At 39.3% G+C, this 22,580-nt stretch overlaps 1 protein-coding gene across 11 annotated transcripts in view; it reads right to left on the bottom strand.

Moving 5' to 3' along the window:
• The window catches only part of CPLANE1 (ciliogenesis and planar polarity effector complex subunit 1), a 149,477-nt gene that overhangs the window by 35,314 nt on the left and 91,583 nt on the right, over positions 1–22,580 (bottom strand). For 7 of the 11 annotated variants that reach the window (XM_045439900.1, XM_045439895.1, XM_045439934.1 and 4 more), the window contains 8 exons: positions 22,068–22,122; positions 17,644–17,748; positions 14,795–14,866; positions 13,433–13,542; positions 12,878–13,073; positions 12,509–12,658; positions 7,260–7,513; positions 3,491–3,575 (listed from right to left, as the gene is read on the bottom strand). In XM_045439900.1, coding sequence (XP_045295856.1) covers positions 3,491–3,575; positions 7,260–7,513; positions 12,509–12,658; positions 12,878–13,073; positions 13,433–13,542; positions 14,795–14,866; positions 17,644–17,748; positions 22,068–22,122 — 1,027 coding nt within the window. The remainder of the gene's footprint in view (positions 1–3,490; positions 3,576–7,259; positions 7,514–12,508; positions 12,659–12,877; positions 13,074–13,432; positions 13,543–14,794; positions 14,867–17,643; positions 17,749–22,067; positions 22,123–22,580) is intronic. The other 4 variants (XM_045439916.1, XM_045439944.1, XM_045439906.1 and 1 more) reach the window with 3 other exon arrangements.

Below are 22,580 nucleotides of genomic sequence, written 5' to 3'. Positions count from 1 at the left end.
CTTAACCAATTAAGCCACCCAGGCACCCCAAAACTGTTAAGTTTATTATCAGTTTCAGAAAACATGGCAGACTGAGCTGAAGTGGACAGGCTCATACCCTGTTATAAAAACACAGAAGAAATGCTAAATTAAAAAAAAAAAAAAAAGATTAGGGACACTGGCTGGCTTAGTCAGTAGAGCATATGACTCCTCATCTCAAGGTCATGCGGTTGTGAGTTCAACTCCCACATTGGGCATGGAGCCTACTTAAAAGGAATTAAAAAATAAAATAAATAGATTAATATGCAAACAAGCCCTGTAAATAAAGAAATCCCCCAGTGCCAGAAAAGAAAAAGGAATCAAAGCTGGGCAATATACGGAGAAGGATGCTGGGATAGTGCATAGAGAAACAGGAGATGTGGTTTCTGCCATCAGCCGTGGGGAGAACTGAGCTACCTTCACATGGCCTAGAGCACTGAAGGATAGGTCTGTCCATAAAATGAGGATAAGAAAAACCATGGAGAAGCAGCAAAGAAGTTTTCTATCTTCCTGAATGGTAGATGGGAGAAAAATAAGTCAACTCTGAGAAATCAAAACCTCTGTCTTGCCACAAGCAGGTATGGGATCTGAATTTATACCATCTATGTAGTAAAGCAACTCCAAGCCCAGAAATGTATAGGAAAACTTGTTCCCCAAACTCTTTCTACTTCAGCAGATAGCAAGAAGCAAATACAAAACCACTTCAAAGACAAGTGTATACAACCCAGCAGAACTCTCCTAAAGATAAGTTTATGATAAAAAAAAAAAAAAAAAATTACAGGGGTGCCTGGGTGGCTCAGTCATTTAAGCGTCCAACTTTGGTTCAGGTCATGATCTCATGGTTTGTGGGTTTGAGCCCCACGCCAGGCGCTGTGCTGACAACTCAGAGCCTGGAGCTTATTTCAGATTCTGTGTCTGCCCCTCCCCTGCTTTCTCTCTATCTCTCTCTACCCCAAAGATAAAAACGTTAAAAAAAAATTTTTTTAATTACAAATCGCACTAAGAAACAACCATGAAAGAGAGCAGTATGCAGATTTGACTACTGAGAATATGCACACATGAAGTAAAACAGTATGAAAGGGCATAAAATATTACTAAAATCATTAAGTAGATAAAAGGGCATAGAAACCATAATAAAAGAACGGGATAGTACATCCAGCAAACAGATAGATTTGAAAAAGAAATAAACAGAACCTGTAGACATTAAGAATGCAGCGAAAAAAAAAATTAAATCCTACAGCAAAGAAGACACGGAAGAGAAAATTAGCAAACTAAAAGACAGATTGGATGACATCACCCTGAGTATATCACTGAGAGATAAAAAGATGGCAATTAATAGTTAAGAGACAGAATAAAGCGAGAAGGTCCAAATAGCTGGTGTTTTAGAAAACAGAACAGAAAGCATGGGGAGGAAGCAATACTCCAAAAGGAAATGGATGAAAAATAACCAACATTAAACCTGCAACTTAAAGAATCATTCCTCTCCCATATAGAATAAATTTTTAAAATGTATACACTGAGACACACTTGTATCAAAAATATAAAATAAGCCAAAAATAAAGAGAAAATTCCAGGGGCACCTGGGTAGCTCAGTTGGGTAAGCATCTTACTCTTTATTTTTCAGCTCAGGTCATGATCTCACAGTTTGTGAGAGATCACAAACTGGGCATGGAGCCTGCTCAAGATCCTCTCTCTCTGCTCCCCTCTCTCCCTCTGCTCCTCCTCTGCATGTGTGTGCTTACTCTCTCAAACAAACAGTGAAAATGTAAATACATTAAAAATATAGCCCTGGGGCGCCTGGGTGGCGCAGTCGGTTAAGCGTCCGACTTCAGCCAGGTCACGATCTCGCGGTCCGTGAGTTCGAGCCCCGCGTCGGGCTCTGGGCTGATAGCTCAGAGCCTGGAGCCTGTTTTCCATTCTGTGTCTCCCTCTCTCTCTGCCCCTCCCCCGTTCATGCTCTGTCTCTCTCTGTCCCCAATAAAATAAATAAACGTTGAAAAAAAAAAAATTAAAAAAAAAAAAAAATATAGCCCTAACCCCATAATATTGAGAATCTAAAAATCCCTTTTACAAACTAAAGAAGATATTTTTTTTCTAAGTTTATTTATTTATTCTGAGAGAGTGAGTGAGCAGAAGTGGGGGAGAAGCAGAGAGAGGGAGAGAGAGGAGGAAAGAGAGAGGGAGAGAAAGATACCAAGAAGGCTCTGTGCTGTCAGCATGGAGACCCAGGCTAACTGTGAGATCATTACCTCAGCCAAAACCAAGAGTTGAACGCTTAACAGAGTAAGCCACCCAGATGTCCCTAAAGAAGACATATTAATACAAATTACAAACTACTTAGATCTGAACAACACCAAAACGTGGTTCGTATCAACACTCCTGTCTGGGTCCTTACAAGAACACGTTCAGCTTCAAATGCACACATTAGAAAAAGATAAAGAATGAAGTCAGGAAAAAGTCAACAGGTTAAGCCCTCAAAAACAGAAGAAATCATAAAGCTAAGAATAGAAATTTATGAAAAAGAAAATTAGGAGCGCCTGGGTGGCTCAGTCAGTTAAGCATTCAACTCTTGGTTTCAGCTCAGGTCATACTCTCACAGTTCATGAGTTTGAGCCCCGCATTGGGCTTCTCTGCTGTCAGCGCAGAGCCTCCTTGGGATTCTCTGTCCCCCTCTCTCTGCCCTTCCCCAACTTGCACTCTTTCTCTCTCAAAAATAAACATTAAAAAAAAATTAAACAGAATCAACAAACCAAAGCCTGTTTTAAAAAAACACATTACAGGGGCGCCTGGGTAGCGCAGTCGGTTAAGCGTCCGACTTCAGCCAGGTCATGATCTCGCGGTCCGTGAGTTCGAGCCCCGCGTTGGGCTCTGTGCTGGCAGCTCAGAGCCTGGAGCCTGCTTCCGATTCTGTGTCTCCCTCTCTCTGACCCTCCCCCGTTCATGCTCTATCTCTCTCTGTCCCAAAAATAAATAAACGTTGAAAAAAAAAATTAATAAAAAAAAAAAACAAAAAACACATTACATTGCTAACAAGACTGAATGAAAGACAGTGTAAGGATAACAACTATAGATACAGTAGAAAAGTTTTTAAGTACCCTCATTTCATTATTTCAATGAGAAATAATGAAACATACCATCTCACCACTGCCTGGCCATTTAATCAGAACCTCAAATTCCAGTTCTGCAGATGACCAGGGACAAAGAGCAACCACAGCACAAAGCTGTGTGCAACCTCAGCGAGTGTGTGGCTGGTGCTGCCCCACTCTAGGAGTTTACAGCACTGGCTTCTCAGGAAAAAATGGCACGGGTGGGAGCCAATCACATGATCACAAAAATATCCTAATCTAACAATTAGGGGACTGATGGCTTCAGCTCACAAATGAAAACTGTCCCCAATTCTGGCACTCCCAAGGGCAATGCTTCCCCTTTCAGAGCAAGGTCAGGCCCCCCTCCCCCCACCACACACACAAACCTTCCGAAATACCAGTGGCTTTTGAAGCAGATGTTTTTTCAGATTCAAGACCAGAGGACAATTCAATATGGTCTAAGGATGCACCCTGTAGAAAAACACATACAAAAAAATAACTTGAAAAATTTAGTTTGATGATTTCACAACATTGTTAAATAATTTTATGTACATTTTAAATATTAAGGGAACAAGTGAAAGAAATGGGATTACATCCAGTAAGAGCTAAACGATGGGGACAGATAAAGAGAAGGAAATTTTTATCTATTTGTAGTCTAAATGATTTAACCTTTCCTAAGGAAAACAGCATCACATAATTTTAGACTGGGGAGGAATGTTAAACCTTCATTTTACAGATGAGAGAAGAAGGCCCAAAGAAATTGAGTGACTTTCTTAGTGGCAGAATATGGATCTCAACCTAGGTCTTCAAAGCCCCTAGTCAGCACTTGTGCAAAAGTATCCCTCTGCCTCTTCCAGGCTTACAGTCTGTTCTATTAATTAAAATACACAAGTCAAAACCTCTGTATTTATGTGTACATTACAACAGGATGAGAATATTTTAAAACAATATGCCCAACGTTTCATTTAAATTAGTGCTAGCTCCTTCAAAGTAGTCACCTTAGCAGACTAAATACTTTTGGAGTTTGAGCAACCTCTCTTCCTTTGAAATTGTCTCCCAAGCATGTGCTACAATTATTATTAACTGTTCTGGTGATAAGTCTTTATTATATAAATGTGATTTTATTACTGTCAGAATCTAAAACTGAGAGAGCAAAGATAGCCATTAAATAAACATTCATCAAATGCCTGTCATGTGCCAAGCAAAAGGCACAATCCCTGTCCTCCAATGTTAAAAAAGGCTTGGGCCGAGAGGGGAGTGGTTACAGAATTTTTAGGAACTTTTTCAAAATACATGTGTGTGATCTGCACCCTTCCCCTTGCCAAGCCACTGCCCCTTCCTCTGTCCATACCCTACCACCCCAGATTCAGTAGGCCTGCCATGTATATTTTGAAAAAGATCACGACTTACACATCTGTCCTTTTATGTAATGGATCCAGATATGTGGAAATTCCTTCTCGAAACTCTTCCTTTGGCTTGCTTTCTCCTGAGTCTCTTACTACCTCAGAATGCTCCTTCTCAAGCTTTGTGGTTGAATCTTCATCTTTAAAGGTTTGTGCACCCACAAAATTCTGCCCTTTATCCTCTTTCACTCCTCATTCAGTGTACTCTCTCTGGGTGAATGCCCTATTATGATTTGAACTTCCTCCTAAGGACTCTAAAATCTGTACCATCAACCCAAATCTAGCTCCTAAGCTCTAGAAGCATATATCCAACTGCCTGCTCATCTCACAGCACCTCAAATTTAACATGTTTCTGACTGAAATCACGGTGCCTCCCTCCTCCCAAAACACACATACTACTTCTTCCCTAGTTTGGAAAATGACTCCAGGCTCAAAATCTGGACGCCATTGTGATCTTTCTATTCTTCACCTTCCCACAACCGATCTCCCTCTGAGTCCTGCAACATCCTTCCCTTCATCCTCAATGTTAAAGTTCAGGTTATTGTTACTTCTTGGCTTGGTATTCAGTGGATCTCAAACATCAATCAGTAAACCCAGTATAGAGCTAACTACAAAAATTACAGAGCTAGCTACATAAGAATCATTTTTGAAGCTAACTAATAACACAAATTCCTGGGTCCCACCCTAGGATTACTTAAAATCAGAATCTCAGGGGTATGAGGCCATAAGTTTGCAATTCTAACAAGTTCCCCAAGATGACTCTAATGAGTCAGTTTAGAACCACTGTGACCCAACTGATCTCCCTGTTCTCAGTCTTATCCTCTCCAATCTCCCCTCCACACTGCTGCCAGAGTATCTGATCATATCATTTCACTGCTTAAAATTCTTCAATGGTTTCCTACTGCCTATTTATGGGATAAAATCCTAATCACTTGACATGGAAAACAATACTTTCCATCATGCCTTAGCTGCCCCTACCTATACCTCTACTGCCAGATGTCTTAAAGCCCAGTACCATCAACCTCTACCTCACAATGTCCCATCAGCCTTTCCTTATCTCACTGGTGAATATCAATTCATTATCAGCTCAAGAGTAAGCTCTACAGAGCCTTCTCTGATGCCACCCCTTCACTCACTCACTTCTCTAGTCACAACAGGTCGTGTGTCCCATACTGTTCTCGCTGCACCCTGTTCATACGCATATACTGGAGTATACATCTGTCTTCCTTCGTTAGATTCTAAGCTGCTTGAGAGTAGTGACTATGTATGCCTTGTTTATCTTTCCATTCCCACAACTTAGCACATGGCCCAGCATATAGCAGAAGCTCAATGTTTACTGAAGGAACAAACTCTTGGACTCTGGAGCAAGCCAGGATTAAGACTAGATTCAAGGCTAAGTAACATATTTGGCTTTAGATATGCTTAATATACTAAGACATAAGCAACTTTGAAAGTGATTCCTTGAAATAAGGAGTTCCAAAGATGACTCTGAAACTTAACACTCATTTTGAAGTGAAATATTTAAGTCTGGGTTAAAAAAACAAAAAGGTGGGGCGCCTGGGTGGCGCAGTCGGTTAAGCGTCCGACTTCAGCCAGGTCACGATCTCGCGGTCTGTGAGTTCGAGCCCCGCGTCGGGCTCTGGGCTGATGGCTCAGAGCCTGGAGCCTGTTTCCGATTCTGTGTCTCCCTCTCTCTCTGCCCCTCCCCCGTTCATGCTCTGTCTCTCTCTGTCCCAAAAATAAATAAACGTTGAAAAAAAAAATTAAAAAAAAAACAAAACAAAAAGGAAAACAACCAAATAAACATCATAATAATGTTACTTAATAGTAGCCCTACCTCGTATTTTTTCAGTGTAATTTCACATGTGTTTAATCTTAACTTTTTAATATGTGTTAAATGTTTGAATTAAAGAAATACTATAAACCTAATAAATACATCTTTTAAAATCTCAACCTGCTAGCAACCTGGAATATTTGTTAGGTAAGTCAGTGATGGAATTCTTATCCTGCAGACCAATTTGCATTTCCCAATACAAGGCTTTTACACACTCAAAATATTTTTACTGTTAGTTCCTTAATCTTTATTTTATGTGAATTTTACTTCCTAAAAAAAAAAAGTTTGTGCAAAATAATTAATTCATGTTTAAGACTTCCTTTCCATTTGTCTAACTACCATGATAATACACATAAATAATCTCTTTCTCATGAGTATTTTTTAAAGATACAGAAACCATCTAAGGACTACTATTCCCATTGTATAAAATATTTAAAAGAAACCGGGAATTCCAAATATAAAGACAACAATATTTGTAAAGTTAAAAAAAAATCTTGCTGAAGAAAATGATAATTAAGGGCAGGGTTCATTTAAAACCACATTCTTGTTTTCTAGTTCAACTATTTCTTTTCATGGTAGGAAGCACTGGTTCACTTCTTAAAAGTTTAAGGCAGTGGTTATCAACTGGGGGTGATTTTGCCACCCAAAGAACATTTGGCAACATCTGAAGACATTGTTATTATCATTATGCTACTAAACATCCTACAATGCACAGGAAGGCCTCCTACAACAAAGAGTTATCTGGCCCAAATGTCAGTCATGCTGAGGTTGAGAAACCCTAATTTCAAAAAATAAATAAATAAATAAATTAATTAATTAATTTCCCATTATTTTGAAAAATCAAATGTCCAAACTTACATCACACCAAAATCTAATAACTCAGTAACAAACAAATAGCTAAAATAAAAGACAGTCTACCTTATCACAATGTCGATCTAGCACTTTTTGTCTGGGGCAATCCCGTTCTATGTTTTCAGCAATGTTCTCTATTGCTAACAGTTGTTCATCAATTTTCTGAAGCTTAGACGTAAGATGCTCTAGCCGGCGAGCTGCAGAGCTCTGTGCGGGACGAGCCGCAGAGACATCCCGCAGTAGCTCCCAGAGCAGATACTCCTCTGCAGCAGATGACTTTGAGCTCTGCTCTTTGAATCGGCAATCTGGCTTCAGCATATCTAAATATTAATAAAGGTAATATCAGAATTGATTACAATTAAGGGAGAAGTAGATGCTGATGATCTAATTTTTTTGAAGACCTCAGTTTAAGTCAACAAAACATTCCTTCAGAAATTTTCTAACACTTCAGCTTCCTGACTTCTGAGAGTTGTCTGTTGTGAAATAAGAATATGTAACAGTATTACTATTACCATAGGACTCCGTATACAAGGCAGTTTGAATGTTACTTTTACCCTCTGCTTCATCAAAAAGCAACTTTATTTAATATTCTTGACTTTTTAAAAACTGTACTTGAAAACCAACAATGTCACACAGTAAAAGCCAGGCCTGCTGTGGGCCATTACCAACTCTACATGGGATCTCAGGCTAACACCAAACCTCCCAAGACCAATATCAAAGCCAATGACTCTCTCTTACTCTTCAAGTCAATTGATTCTTGTCCCAAATTTGAAACACTTTTTTAAATGCATCCTTTTTCTGGCTTCTGGGTCTCTTCCTCCCCTTACTGGTCTTCCATCTTAGTTGTCTTCTTGTTCTTCTCTTCTGCGCCTGCCCCTCTGACCCATCAGTATTTCCAGGGTGCCAATCTCTGCTCACTTTTCTTCTCACCCTGCCCACTCTCCCTGGGTGATGTCACTGATGCACAGGTGACTCTCAAATTCACATGGCACCTTTGTGAGCTCCAGCCCTGTGTCCTGGATATCTCATTTAGGTAGTCCCAAAAGCACAGCAATCAAAACTCTGCCCCTCCAACCTGCTCCCTCTTCCTGATTCCCCAGGTTGGTGAACAGCACCATCATTCACCCAGGTTCCTAAGCCACAGGCCTGAGAGTCATTCAAGCTTCTTCTCTTTCCTTCAGATCCAAAGTAACACCGAATATTGAGGATTACCAACCAAAATCTCCATTCCTACTACCACTGCTTAGGTGAAGCTTTCACAATAGATAGACGCCAATTAGTATCTCTATTTTGCCCTCATGTAGTCCATCTTCCACACAGATTTTTTTTTAATTTTTTATTTGAGAGAGAGAATGCAAGTGGGGGAGAGGGGCAGGGGGAGAGAGAGAGAGAGAATCTCTTTTTTTTTTTTAGTTTATTTATTCATTTTCAGAGAAAGAGAGAGTACAATGTGTGCACAAGCAGGGAAGCACAGAGAGAGTAAGAGAGAGAATCCTAAGCAGGATCCACTCTGTCAGAGCAGAATCTGACCCGGGGCTTGATCTCACGAACCATGAGATTATGACCCAAACCAAGATCAGGAGTCAAATGTTCAACTGACTGAGCCACCCAGGTGCCCCCCCCCCCACTCAAGATCTTTTAAAAGACAAATCTGATATTGTTCCTTTCTCACCTCAAAGTCTTCAGTGTTTCTCTAATGCCTTCATCTTAAAAGTCCAAATGCCTGTGAGGACAATGACATTCAGTCTTTCCTCTGCCCCCCTCTCCGCTCATCTCTTGCTGTTTCTTAAACAAGCAAACTGCTCCACTGCCTCTAAACCAAATGAACTTCAATTTTCTCAATCTCTGCAGGCTTCATCAAACTTCCAAGTCATTGCAGAACCTATTCTCTCAGTCTGTATGCCTTTTGTCTCACCAAGTCCTACTTCCCTTTAAGATTCCATTTAGGCATCTCTCCTCTCAATAGTCCAGTCCTCCCTGGAGATGGATTACACGCTGTATTCCCCAAGAATCTCATCCATACCACCTTGACAGCACTTACCGTGCTGTGTCATAATCATCTCCTTCTCTGCCTTCCTTTCCGCCTATAGGTGAGCCCACAGGCAGAGAGCCTGGTAGTACTCTCTTCTTCAGCCCTGATATCTGGCCCCTGTCTTAGTGTTTATTGAATAGTCACACAAATGAGGATTATGATGCCTGTCCTACCTAACTCAAAGAGGTTTGTGAGGATCAAATTATGCAACAAAACACTCTGAAAAATGTGAATCACTAAATACATGGAATCACTAAATATATAAATATACAGTGCTTATTATCTCCCAGCCCCAGTCTAGCGTGAAGCTTCCAATGAGAAGATAATGGTAAATTCCAATGCTGGCAATGGTGGTTGTATTATCTTCCCCTACCTGTTTTGGCCTTACTTTTTTTTTTTTTTTATAAGGAATCTCTACACCTATCGTGAGGCTCAAACTCATGAACCTGAGATTCAAGAGTTGCATGCTCTTCTGACTGATCCAGTCAGGCACCCCTGGCCTTACCTTTTTTAGCTTGACTCACAGTACTTTACCATCTATCCTTCCTGTTTCTCAGCAGCCTGAAGTGTCTCCCTTAGTCACTCTCAGGAAAGAATTTCATATACAAACTTCACGTAGAAAATGTAGCAAAAGAACCAGACATGCTCAAAATCCAGAATGGCCTACATACATAATGAAACATAGCTTCCCTTTCTCTGGAGAATCTGCTCCACTTCCACTGACTAATAGCAAAAATCTAGGAGGGTTAAATACTGAGTTCCACTGACACTGAAATGTTCTCCCTCTGTCCATCCAGCAAAGCTCTGCTTGCTATTAATAGCTGAAAGCATTCCTTTTGGAGATGGTTTCTAAAATAGGAAGCTGCTGTCATTCAAAATGGTGAGCAAGTATCACTAAAAGCAGAAATTATTATTTGTTTTGCTTGTTTTAAATACTTAGGGACCCTGTCCTTCCTTCTGCCAGCCTTTTGCTATAATACAAATCCCACTCAACTCTATTGTATAACTATATTCTGAATCTTTAAAAAAAAAATTTTTTTAATGTTTATTTACTTGTGAGAGAGAAAGACAGACAAAGTGTGACCAGGGGATGGTGGGGGGGGGGGGGAGGGTGGAGAGAGGAAGACACAGAATCTGAAGCTGGTTCCAGGCTCTGAGCTGTCAGCACAGAGCCTGATGTGCGCTCGAACTCACGAATGGTGAGATCATGACCTGAGCCGAAGTCAGATGCTTAACCGACTGAGCCGCCCAGGCGCCCCTATATTCTGAATCTTAAGGTATGTTATATAAATACCATGATGGAATTTATTTTCAAAATATAAAACTCTTCCTTTTCATTGGCATTTTAAAGTTGCTTGATTTAATAAGGGGAGAAGGGTCCACTGACATATTTTTATAACCAGATCCAGAGAATGATCTTCCACAAGGTGGAACAGACTTGATCTCACTGATGAAGGAAATTAACCTGTAGCTTGTAAGTAATTTGAAATGCTGGCTGAGCACAGTCAGGGATCACAGGGAGATGGGTGTGGTTCCAGTTGATGAGTGTGAAAATGAAGGGAAACTAATTAAGTAGCCCACAGGTATTTGGCTGGATGTAACCCACATGACAACCCTATGAGGTTTTATCTCACAGAGATACAAGTAAGGATCAGATAAAGTTAATTTACTTGCAAAAAGTATCCAAACTCTGAAGTGACAGAGCTGGGACTAAAAACCAGGTCTGTTCTATTTGAATCTAAAAGTTAACCTCTGGGGTGCCTGGGTGGCTCAGTCGGTTAAGCGTCTGACTTTAGCTCAGGTCATGAGGTCACACTTCATGGATTCGAGCTCTGAGCCTGTTTCAGATTCTGTGTTTCCCTCTTTCTCTCTCTCTGCCCCTTCCCCATTTGTGCTGTTTCTCGCTCTCTCTCTCAAAAATAAATACTTTTTTTTTAATTAAAAAAATAAAAGTCAAGCTCTTTTCACTTCCCCACACACTTCCCAGCCTGAAAGATGGTTAGCTTCATGCATTCTCCCTCCAGTACCCATGCACCAAACAGCCCCAAGACAGGAGAGAGAAAGGGCAAAGGCTTCAAAATCTGAAATGCTAGCACTTACTGGTACACACAGCTGTAACACACATGCCCCAACACATCCTAAGGTGAGGTTTCCCTGCCACCCATCCTTCCTCAAATCTCCTGAGTGCACATTGTTGATACACAATTAGCAGGCAGGGCTGGACTCTGCCCCCAAGCATCTGACAACCATAAGGCTGGGTCCACTCCTCCCAACAGCTGTGGAACCCAGAAGAGAGACTGAGCTTCTATTGCAGAAAGTCTGATTGCATATTAAGATTATTCTAATCATCTACTGGATGTAATAACTTTAGGTTTTGGAGAAATATTCTTATAAATCTTACAAATATTTAGCAATAATACAACCTGGTTTATAACTATAAACTGAATGTTTTATTAATAATATTTTATGGTTGGCTACATACTTGTGTATTTTCTATGTGCTATTCTAGAATCTCCCACCTTTTTAAAGTTTATTTTTGATGAAGGGGTTGGGGGGAGAAAGAAAGAAGAGCACGTGCACGTGTTCAGGGAAGGGGTAGAGAGAGAGAATCCCAAGCAGGCTCTGCACTGTCAGCCCCAATTCGGGGCTCGATCTCACGAACCATGAGATCATGACCTGAGCTAAAATCAAGTGTCAGAGGCTTAAGTGAGCCGCCTCTCCTACCTTTTTAAACATGAGAATTCCTTTTTAACACCAAAGCACTCATGACATCCCACAGGATATTTATTTTTAGCCTCCTTACTTAAGAAAAGACATATGTGGGGGCGCCTGGGTGGCTCAGTCGGTTATGCATCCGGCTTCAGCTCACGTCATGATCTCACAGTCCGTGAGTTCGAGCCCCGCGTCGGGCTCTGTGCTGACAGTGCAGAGCCTGGAGCCTGCTTCGGATTCTGTGTCTCCCTCTCTCTCTGCCCCTCCCCTGCTCATGCTCTGACTCTCTCTGTCTCAAAAATAAATAAAAACATTAAAAAAAATTAAAAAAAAAAAAAAAAAGAAAAGACATATGTGGAAACAGAGCTGTAGTCTCCTTGCAAAACACCCATGAGTCCCAGCCTTGGAACCATGACTCTACCTTATTTACCTATCTGCCCCCACTCTCCTTACCAAGGGAAAAGCCTTTTCCTGCCAATTTCCTTGGCAATTACCAAGTTTTAGAGCTTATCTCTATACAACAGTAATTTAGAGAATGGGGAGAATCATGTTCCACAGCTAGAGCATTCACCTGTGTCCTGCTGTATTTCTGATGGTACAGGTGAGGCGATAGCAGGCTCCTTCTCTTCTGAAATTGCTGCCCTCCAGCTTCTTCCATCTAGACAGGATGGAGACACTTTTGCAGGTTTAAAAAATAAATCTGTGGTGGAAGTGGCAGACTCTATCAAGAATATGAAAAGCATACAAAGATTGATTCTAACCTTCTAAATAAGGTATTTAAGAGACGAGTAGAACATTTCCAGATGTGAATATAAACATCCAGAAGTATAGTAGGTTTGCAAGAGGAGTGCTAAGAGACCTAAAAAGGGGGAATGAGGCTATACTGAAGAATTTTTCAAAATGTTTTTAACCTACTTAAAAGGCAAGAAAAAATTATTACCTTCACTCTTAAAACTGTGCAGGGGGACAGCATTTGTAACTGAAGCTGCCATATAATGTAACTCTGCAGAAGATGGGACTTCCAGATGATTACTTTGCTGTCTGATAATATTATCATCTGAAGGCTCTTCTCTGACAGGCAATTCCTGTAGATCATCAGCTTTAATGTCAACTACATTTATGTAAGTGTGTCCAACCTGAACCAAAACACATAGAATCAAAGAGAGTTACATTCTTTTTACTCTATAGAGCCACTCTGAACCCTCCTCCCCTGTTAAAAAAAAAAAAAAAAAAAAAAAAGTTTAATCCTAAACAAGAGGAGCTTATATGAATTTAACTTAGGGAAAGCTGCAGGAAGTATGTGTTATGGTCTTAGCTTACAATACTTTGGGGCATAATATCTAAATCTTAATTTTTTGATCTTTTCAACAAAGTAGCAGATGAGATTTTAGCCTCATTTCATCTATACAAGTGAATAATGCAGATGACCATAATAAATTTTAGCACAAAGGTATTATTATAACCTCTGAACAAAGCACAATACCAAATTTAGTACCGGATCAGATGGTGAAGGTGACAAAGGTTTCTCTGATATTTCAGTGGAAAGTTTGAGATTTAAATATACATCTGGTGCCAACACTTCAGGAACATTCAAAGGCTCATGTTCTGAAAATTAAGAAAAGAATCATCAGGAATATTTTAAAAATCTACAAATAACTCCAAGTCATTAGCACTGTAACAAGTAAGCAACAAACAACGTAAAATTTTTTTGTTAAAAATCTAAGTAGGGGGCACCTTGCTGGCTCAGTCAGTGGAGTATGTGGCTCCTGATCTCAGGGTTGTGAGTTTGGCCCCAGGTTGGATATAGAGATTACTTAAAAATAAAATCTTAAAAAAAAAAATCAAAGTAGAAGCTTCACAGGTATAAATAAATTTATTCTATCCTAAGGGCAATTTACTCTGGAGTAATTAATAATTAAATGCAGATTGATTAGTGCTTTTTTCATATGAATGATTCACAAGAATAATAAAGTGTCTAAGTAATGTCAAGAAAATGCTGCAATTTCCTATTTCCATTTCAGATATATTAAGTCATGGTTTTTTTTGGAGACTTCAAGAAAATCAGTTTAGGAAATTAACCCATAACTAATTTGTTTTTTTATTCTCAACACTGTTTCTTATTATTTGTTTGTTTTAACAGCTTTATTGGGATATAATTCACATCCTTTAAAAGGGCACAATTCACAATTCAGTAGTTTCTAGTATATTCACAGAGGCCCTGGCTAAATTTTACCCCTTAAAATGTTTAACATTGAAATTTTACAAAAGTCACTAGCTTCGTTTCAAAAGTACAATAAAGAAGCCTGTCACAGTAGGTTAGCAAATGGTCTAACTCTGTGCCTTCTGTCGTAGGACTCTAATTTTACTTCCTAGTGACCCTGCAGCACAAGTAGGGGTGGGGCAAAGGGAGAGGGAGTGAGAAAATCTTAAGCAGACTCCCCACCTAGCACAGAGCCCGACCTGGGACTCATTCTCAGGATCATGAAATCATGACCTGAGCCGAAACCAAGAGTCAGACACTCAACCAACTGAGCCACCCAGGTGCCCCCTTATTTTTAACAGAACATTACTTATTTTTAACAGAACATTACTTTCAAAATTCCTATGTAAAATATAACTTCTCATTTTATTGAATACTAGAAACTTGGTACCAAGGCTTAAATTTAAACCATATGACAACCAAAAACCTAGAAAAAAGGAAAGTGAAAATACTTAAATTATCATTCTATCTCTATGGATTCAATTGATTGGTTTTATTCCTGTTTTTATGGATGGTGGTAACTCTTGTTTTGGCATCACAAAAACATAATCTTTAAGTAGCAATGCTATTAGCAGAAAAAAAAAGAAAAAATCATACCCGATATGGAAGAAATGATTTGTTCACTTTTACAACATTCAGAAACAACTTCTTGAGAAGCAGCTTTTTTATCTTGTAGTCAATGAGGAGATTTGAAGTGAAAAGAAAAAAAACAGAAAAAAATTAACAAACAGAAATTAAATACATGAACGCAGATTTTTAGATATCATGTATTAAAGGTAGTAGACAGCTTACGAATTTAGTTTTTAAAAATTAACGATAATTTCAGATTTTATTATTTACCCTGGGCCTGATACCTGCATTATAAGAGACTTCTAGCAAACAGGTTGCCAGCTTTAGAAGACTACATAGCAACAAACTACCTTCAAGGCTTTTGCAAAGGCTTTAACTTTTAAGAATGTTTCCCAAGTGTGTATTCACCATTTGCATCAAAAAACATCTTCTACATGCTCAACCTCATTCAGATAGAAAGAAAAACTAAATAGTAAGATGCATTTTCATGACCTGTCAGATGAGTAAAGATAAAAGAGCTAAATCAACATGATGACCAAAAAAAAAAAAAAAAAAAAAAAAAGAAAAAGAAAAGAAAAACCTCTCATATATGAGAAGATACTCACTGAGGCATTATTTATAGGAGAAAAATACTAGAAACCACCTAATACATTCAACAATAAAGAATTAGTTAGGGGCATCTGGGTGGCTCAGTTGGTTAAGCATCCAACTTTGGCTCAGGTCATGATCTCTCAGTCTGTGAGTTGGAGCTCTGTGTCAGGCTCTATGCTGACAGCTCAGAGCCTGGAACCTGCTTCGGATTCTGTGTCTCCCTCTCTCTCTACCCCTCCCCCACTCACAATCTCTGTCTCTGTCTCTCTCTCTCTCAAAAATAAATAAACATTAAAAAAAGTTTTAAAGAATTAGTTAAATATTTTATGACACAGCGGGAAGAAGGAATATGTTTACAAAGTACTTTTTCATGACATAAATGTTTGGCATAAGCAGACATCAAAGTGAAAAGCAAAGGATCCAAAATATAGGTAACTTCTGTTATCCAAATCTAATCCATTCTAAAAAAATGTGCCGCATAGTCAAAAACCAGGAAACTTTTTAAATGGGGGAGAAAAAGGTGTTCCAGCCTATCCAATACTGCCAAACATTAGTAAACACTTCTTAAACATTTAAATAACTATCCATCAAAGATTACTAAATATAAAGCATTTTGAACATCACTTCTTAACTAATGTTCATTTAATCCATTAGTTTGTGTGCAATATGCAATAATACTGACCATATCTGATAGAATACAGATGCTATACTGCAAACATATAGTATATGCTATAATGTAAGTAAATATATAGTATAACACAAATAAATACTATAAGTATATGCTACAGTGCATATACTATATACATATATATATATATACACTATGTATGTTTGAACTATAATGTAGATAAATACTGAGTAATATATTAAAGAGACTGAGTAGAGAGTGTCCAAAGGTATCTGGGTAAAAGACAAACACTGGTTGGGGCGCCTGGGTGGCGCAGTCGGTTAAGCGTCCGACTTCAGCCAGGTCACGATCTCGCGGTCCGTGAGTTCGAGCCCCGCGTCGGGCTCTGGGCTGATGGCTCAGAGCCTGGAGCCTGTTTCCGATTCTGTGTCTCCCTCTCTCTCTGCCCCTCCCCCGTTCATGCTCTGTCTCTCTCTGTCCCAAAAATAAATAAAAACGTGGAAAAAAAAAATTAAAAAAAAAAAAAAAAAAAAAAAAAGACAAACACTGGGACCCACAAAGGGTTAAATTCTCAGGGAAGATAGTAATAATATTTGGAAGATGACAGTTCAGACACAGAGGGAGGACACCTGTACTATCTACTGTACCAAACTATGTAAAATGTGCAAAAGGAGACTGAAAGAAAAATCATCAAAATGTTACTTCTAAGTGGCATGATTACAGTTAATTTCATCCTCTACATAACTTGCTACATTATCCAAATATTCTATAATGATCATATATTATTTTGAAACCATATCGATAAATATTATTTTATAATAACTTAAATTAGAGGTTTAAAAAAGCACTTGCAAGGTTCTGAACACAGTTAAGAGCAACTTTTTCCTACATATCATAGAAAAGAATTGCGACAGCACAAAGGTCGGAGCACTTACACTAATGAGGAAGTTTGTCAGGCAAAATTCCAAATAATAGGTCCTTCAACTTTTCTTTCCTCTGTTCTTGGACATAGTTACGTATGCCCTTCCCACAGCAAATCCAACCTAGTCCTCTTCCTGACTCGGCTTCACCAGCCACAGCCCCAGGTCTCTCAGTCTTAGGCACGAAATCCCAGTGAAGGCAATTAATGGCGTAGAGAACCCAAATTCAAAACATTGTCTCTACTGATTTAGGATGTAGTCCACGGTATTTTGAACAAAAATTTCTATTGTGTATTATGTAAGTTACCATAAATTCAAGTGAAATTTTAAAGTTTAAAATTTGTCAGGGCGCCTGGGCAGCTCATTTGGTTAAGCATCTGACTTCAGCTCAGGTCATCATCTCACAGTTTCATGAGTTGAGCCCTGCATCGGGCTCTGTGCTGACAGCTCAAAGCCTGGAGCCTGCTTCAGATTCTGTGCCCCTCTCTCGCTCTGCCCCTCCCCTGCTCATGCTCTGTCTCTCTCTCTCTCTCAAGAATAAACATTAAAATATTTTTTTTAAGTTTAAAATTTGTAAAGTATACACCAGGGTTGAAGACAAGAACCTAGGATGAGTAACTACTATCACATCACTTAAAATTCACTTTAAATCATTGTTTTGAAGAAAAAAATCTAGACATATGCAATGTTGCAAAAAATATATGAATTTTAAAAATTAAAGTAAAATAGCATTTTACCTGGGTCTGTATTTGTACTTGCATCCTGACATTCTACAGCTTTCTTTCTTACACAGGCCATGAAATGCAATCCAGCTGAAGTTTCAATATCATTTTGTAGCATTTCTTAAATATAACAAAACATTGAAAGCAATCATTGAGAAGCCAACATATCCAAAAGCAGAGAACCTAACTCAAAGGAGGTGAGGTATGAGGTGCCCAGATGTTATCAAAATTAACTTTTTAAAAAAAATTTTAATGTTTATTTATTTTTGAGAGACAGAGCATGAGTGGGGAAGGAGGGGCAGAAAGAGACACACAGAATTCGAAGCAGGCTCCAGGCTCTGAGCTGTCACCACAGAGCCCAACGTGGGGCTCGAACTCATGAACTGAGAGATCATGACCTGAGCCAAAGTCTGAAGCTTAACTGACTGAGCCACCGAGGCGCCCCTAATATGGACGTTTTGAATGAGGTGGTGCCTACGTTAACTCTCAAAGGCAGCTCAGTGAATTCAAAACCAAAACTGTGGAGGATTCTGTATGTCTAGTCTAGAAACCTAGATGTTCTTCTGGCTGATGAGGATCTAGTAGAAAATGTTATGCAAGAAAATGATATGGTCAGATTGATGTTCTAGAAAAACCACCCCAGCCAGTGTGTGGACCGTAGATTGGAGTGGATAAAAGTGAAGACAATCAGATAGATGAAGGCACTGCAATAGTTCAAATAAGAACCTCTAGCAATGGTGAGGAGTGGGGCCCAGAGGACACATTTACAAATTACAAAGGAGGTAAAGGAGCACCTGGGTGGCTCAGTCAGTTAAGCATCCAACTCTTGACCGCAGCTCAGGTCATGATCTCACAGTTTGTATATTTGAGCCCCAAATCGGGCTCTGTGCGGTCAGCTTGGGATTCTGTCTCCCTCTCCTTCTGCCCCTCCCCTGCTTGCTCTCTCTCTCTCTGTCTCTCTCTCAAAATAAATAAAAATAAACTTAAAAAGAAGGAAGTAAAATAGGGAAGACCTGCTCATTGACTGGATGAGAAGGCAAGGGAAGACGGAATTCAGATAGCCAATGTTTTGGGGTTGAGTTGGTAGTGACACAAATGAAGATGGAGAATTAGGAGAACAAACCAGTTGGTGGCAAGGGATAACAAATTGAGACTGTACATGCTGCACTTGAGTTAATTTCCACCTAAGTGGAGAAGTTCAGCAGCAGTAGAATCAAAATCCAAACTCTATTATGGGAGTTTGGGTTTAGATGTGGATTTTCCTGGGAGATCATCCAGGAAGACAAAGTAGAATAAGAGATTATCAGTGTGTCTGGGTGGCTCAGTCACTTAAGCGACCGACTTCAGCTCAGGTCATATCTCATAGCCTGTAAGTTCGAGCCCCAGGTCAGGCTCTGTGCTGATAGCTCGGAGCCTGGAGTGTGCTTCAGATTCTGTGTCTCCCTCTTTCTCTGCCCCTCCCCTGCTCACACTCTCTCTCTGTCTCTCAAAAATAAACATTAAAAAAAATTTAAGAAAAAAAAAAGAATAAGAGATTATCAATTATGGCACATGGTAGTATAATAAACATACATATAGGGGCACCTGGGTGGCTCAGTTGGTTAAGCATCCTGACTCTTGATATCAGCTCAGATCTTGATCTCAGGGTCATGAGTTCAAGCCTCACATTGGGCTCCGTGCTAGGTGCGGAGCCTACTCAATACACACACACACACACACACACACACACACACACACACACACACACACATTCAGTCTTCATCCTTGGTTCTAAGCATGAAGTTCCTTAAGTCTTTGGAATTTCTTGAGTAATAGGAGTGTCTGTCGTTATATCTGAGTTTATGCTAATGAAGTGACTCTTGTTAGGCCCCTAGATAGCTTCAGGATAGGTGCTGGTCACTAAACGGCTGAAGCACATGATTAGAGGATTAGAACTATAATCAACCCCACCACACCCCTACGTCTGGGGAGGGGAGAGCGGCTGGAGATGTAGTTCAATCACCAATGGTTAACGATGTAATCAATCATGCCTTTACAATGAAACTTCAATAAAAATCCTGAAACAATGAGGCTAAGGGGGCTTCTGGATTGATGAGCAAGGGGATGTGCTGGAAGAGTGGTATATCCAGGGAGGATATGGAAGCTCTGTGCCTTCAGTCCCCATACCTTCCTTTATGCATCTCTTCCATTTGGCTATTCCTGAATTGTAGCCTTTATAATAAAACTGTAATCCTTAAGTAAAGCATTTCTCTAAGTTCCTGAATCACTGTAGCAAATTAGTAAACCTGGAGGTGAGTCATGGGAATACCTGAATTTGTAGCTGCCTGGACAAAAATGCAGGTGTATGGGGACCCGTTTGTAGCTGATAGCTTGAATTGGTCAGTCTTTTGGAACTGAACTAATCTGTGACATCTGTGTTAACTCTGGGTTATTGTCAGTCTTGACGTGAATTATAGGACACCAGCTGGTGTCAGAGAAGTAGAGAATTATTGTTGTTTGAAATACACACAACACACATCCATGGGAATACTATGCAGTCATTAAAAATGGCATTGTAGAGGGGAGCCTGGGTGGTTCAGTAGGTTAAGCATCTAACTCTTGATTTTGGCTCAGGTCGTGATCTCACAGTTGTGAGGTCAAGCCCCATGTCGGTTTCTTTGCTGACAGCACGGAGCCTATTTGGATTCTCTCTCTCCTCTCTTTCTGCTCCTCTCCTGCTTGTGTGTGCTTACTCTCTCAAAATAAATAAACTTAAAATGACATTGTAGAATATCTAGTGATATGGGAAGATGTCTACCTTAATACTAGTATGTAAAAACAATAAGTTACAAACAAGTAGAGGAGGTATTTTTATATATAAAAATGTATATAAATAAAATGTGTACATATGTATATATGTATTTACAGATATATATGAGTAAGGACATTCAAAAAATAAACCCTGGGGGAATATTAACACTGGCTATCTCTAAACAGAAAAATTATGAGACCAGCACCTGGGTGGCTCAGTCGGTTAACTGTCTGACTTCAGCTCAGGTCATGATCTCAGTTTGTGGATTCAGGTCCCAAATGGGGCTCTGTACTGACAGTGTGGAACCTGCTTGGGATCCTGTCTCTCTGTTCCTCCCCCTCTCTCTCTTTTTCTCTCTCTCAAAATAAATAAATAAACTTTTTAAAAATGTATGGGAGATTTTTGGGGGGAGTAGATTTTAATATTCTTCCTATTCCTATTTGTATTTTCTCAATTTTCTTCAGTGAACAAGTATTACCTTCACAAAGCCGAAAGAAAGAAAGAAAGAAAGAAAGAAAGAAAGAAAGAAAGAAAGAAAGAAAGAAAAGAAAAAAAGAGAAAAGGAAAGAAAAGAAAAGAAAAGAAAAACCCAAACCACTGTTAAGAATGAAAGAGAAACTGGTTTTAAGACAAGTGAGTGGGAAAGAGTACTAAAAGGCTTAGCAAGCTAAGCAAGCAGGTCAGTTAGGAAAAAAAAAAAACCTGCGTGGTTTAGGCACGCAGAGGCTTGATGCAGGGCAGTGATACCAACAAAGAGAGGGAGGACCACATCAAGGACTGAGTGAAGGAGTGGGACAACAAAGGTGAGGGGTAAACCAAGGGTGACTTTCAAGGTAAAAATCTTCACCAATCAAGTGAATGGTGACATCACTAATGGCAAGATGCCAGTTTAAAATTTGGACATGTTAAGTTTAAGGTGAAAGTAGAAAAGAAAGATGAGGGAGGGTAGATGTGCCTTTGAGTATCATTTGAGTGTAGCTGAAGTCCTGAGAGTGACTGTTTGTGTGTATGAAAATTACTAAGGAGAAAGCCCTGGGGAATACATCCATTTGGTGGCAAGAAGTAAACTGACCAACTAAAGAAAGAAGAGAATTTACTATCTTCTAAGCAAGTACTCTTTTCTGAACTGATTCCTTACTTTAATGTGCATGTATTTTCTATGATGAATTCGACAGGCATGTTCTTCCATAATTTCCTTTTAGGCCTTATATATCAGTATTGTATTTGAGATTCTAATTAATTGCACTGCTATACGGTAGAGATCAGCAAGTTTTTTCTGTAAACGGCAAGATAATAAATATTTCGGCTTTGCATTCTATGTGGCTCCTCTTGCAACAAGTGAACCTTGCTGCAGTGCAAAATCTGTCACAATGTGTAAACAAATAGGCTTGGCTGTGTTTCAATAAAACTTGATTTACAAAACAGGCATGGTCTGGATCTGGCCTGTGGGCCATAGTTTGTCAACCACTGCTCTACCGGATAACACATCAAAACACAACGCGCGCACGTGCACACACACACACACACACACACACTCAATCTTGTCAAAGATAAACTGAAAATAATTGTCTCATTTTTATACACATAATTCTAGAAAGCTGATTTTAACTTTGAACTGAGATACTACATTAATCATGCTTATACATACCAAAAGGAATGTCAAAATCATCCAAAGGCTGGGAACCACCATGTTCTTCTTGCTCCTAAATGAATCCCCAAATGATCAATCTTGTAACTCAAAGATATTCATTATTTGGGGGGCAGCGGGTGTGGGGGGAAGCAAACATTCAATAGCTAAGAGAATTGTTGAATTTTTAGGTATAGATTTGAATCCTATCCTAGAAATATTTATTTACTCTATCAAAGTAACTCTACGAAGGAGTTCACAAAACTCACAAGTCAAACAATAAAAAAGAACATTACTAATTTAATGCAGTTACTAAACTGCAATGTTCTCTACTGCAGAGCAGTTTTAACACTCAAATAGTAACCCACCGTATCAAAACTGCTCAGGAAGTCAACATTTTTACTAAGTGCCTCCCCACATGCTCTTGAGGACTTAGTGAAGTGTGCTTTTAAAAAATCCTTATAAACAAAACTGTTCATGTTTGTTTAATTTGTTGCAAAAATAAGTAAACAGTCATCAAAGTTAGAAGGAATG

This window comes from Leopardus geoffroyi, chromosome A1 (assembly GCF_018350155.1).
Source record: "Leopardus geoffroyi isolate Oge1 chromosome A1, O.geoffroyi_Oge1_pat1.0, whole genome shotgun sequence".
NCBI classification, from domain to species: domain Eukaryota; kingdom Metazoa; phylum Chordata; class Mammalia; order Carnivora; family Felidae; genus Leopardus; species Leopardus geoffroyi.
This window is presented reverse-complemented; position numbering and strand designations above follow the sequence as displayed.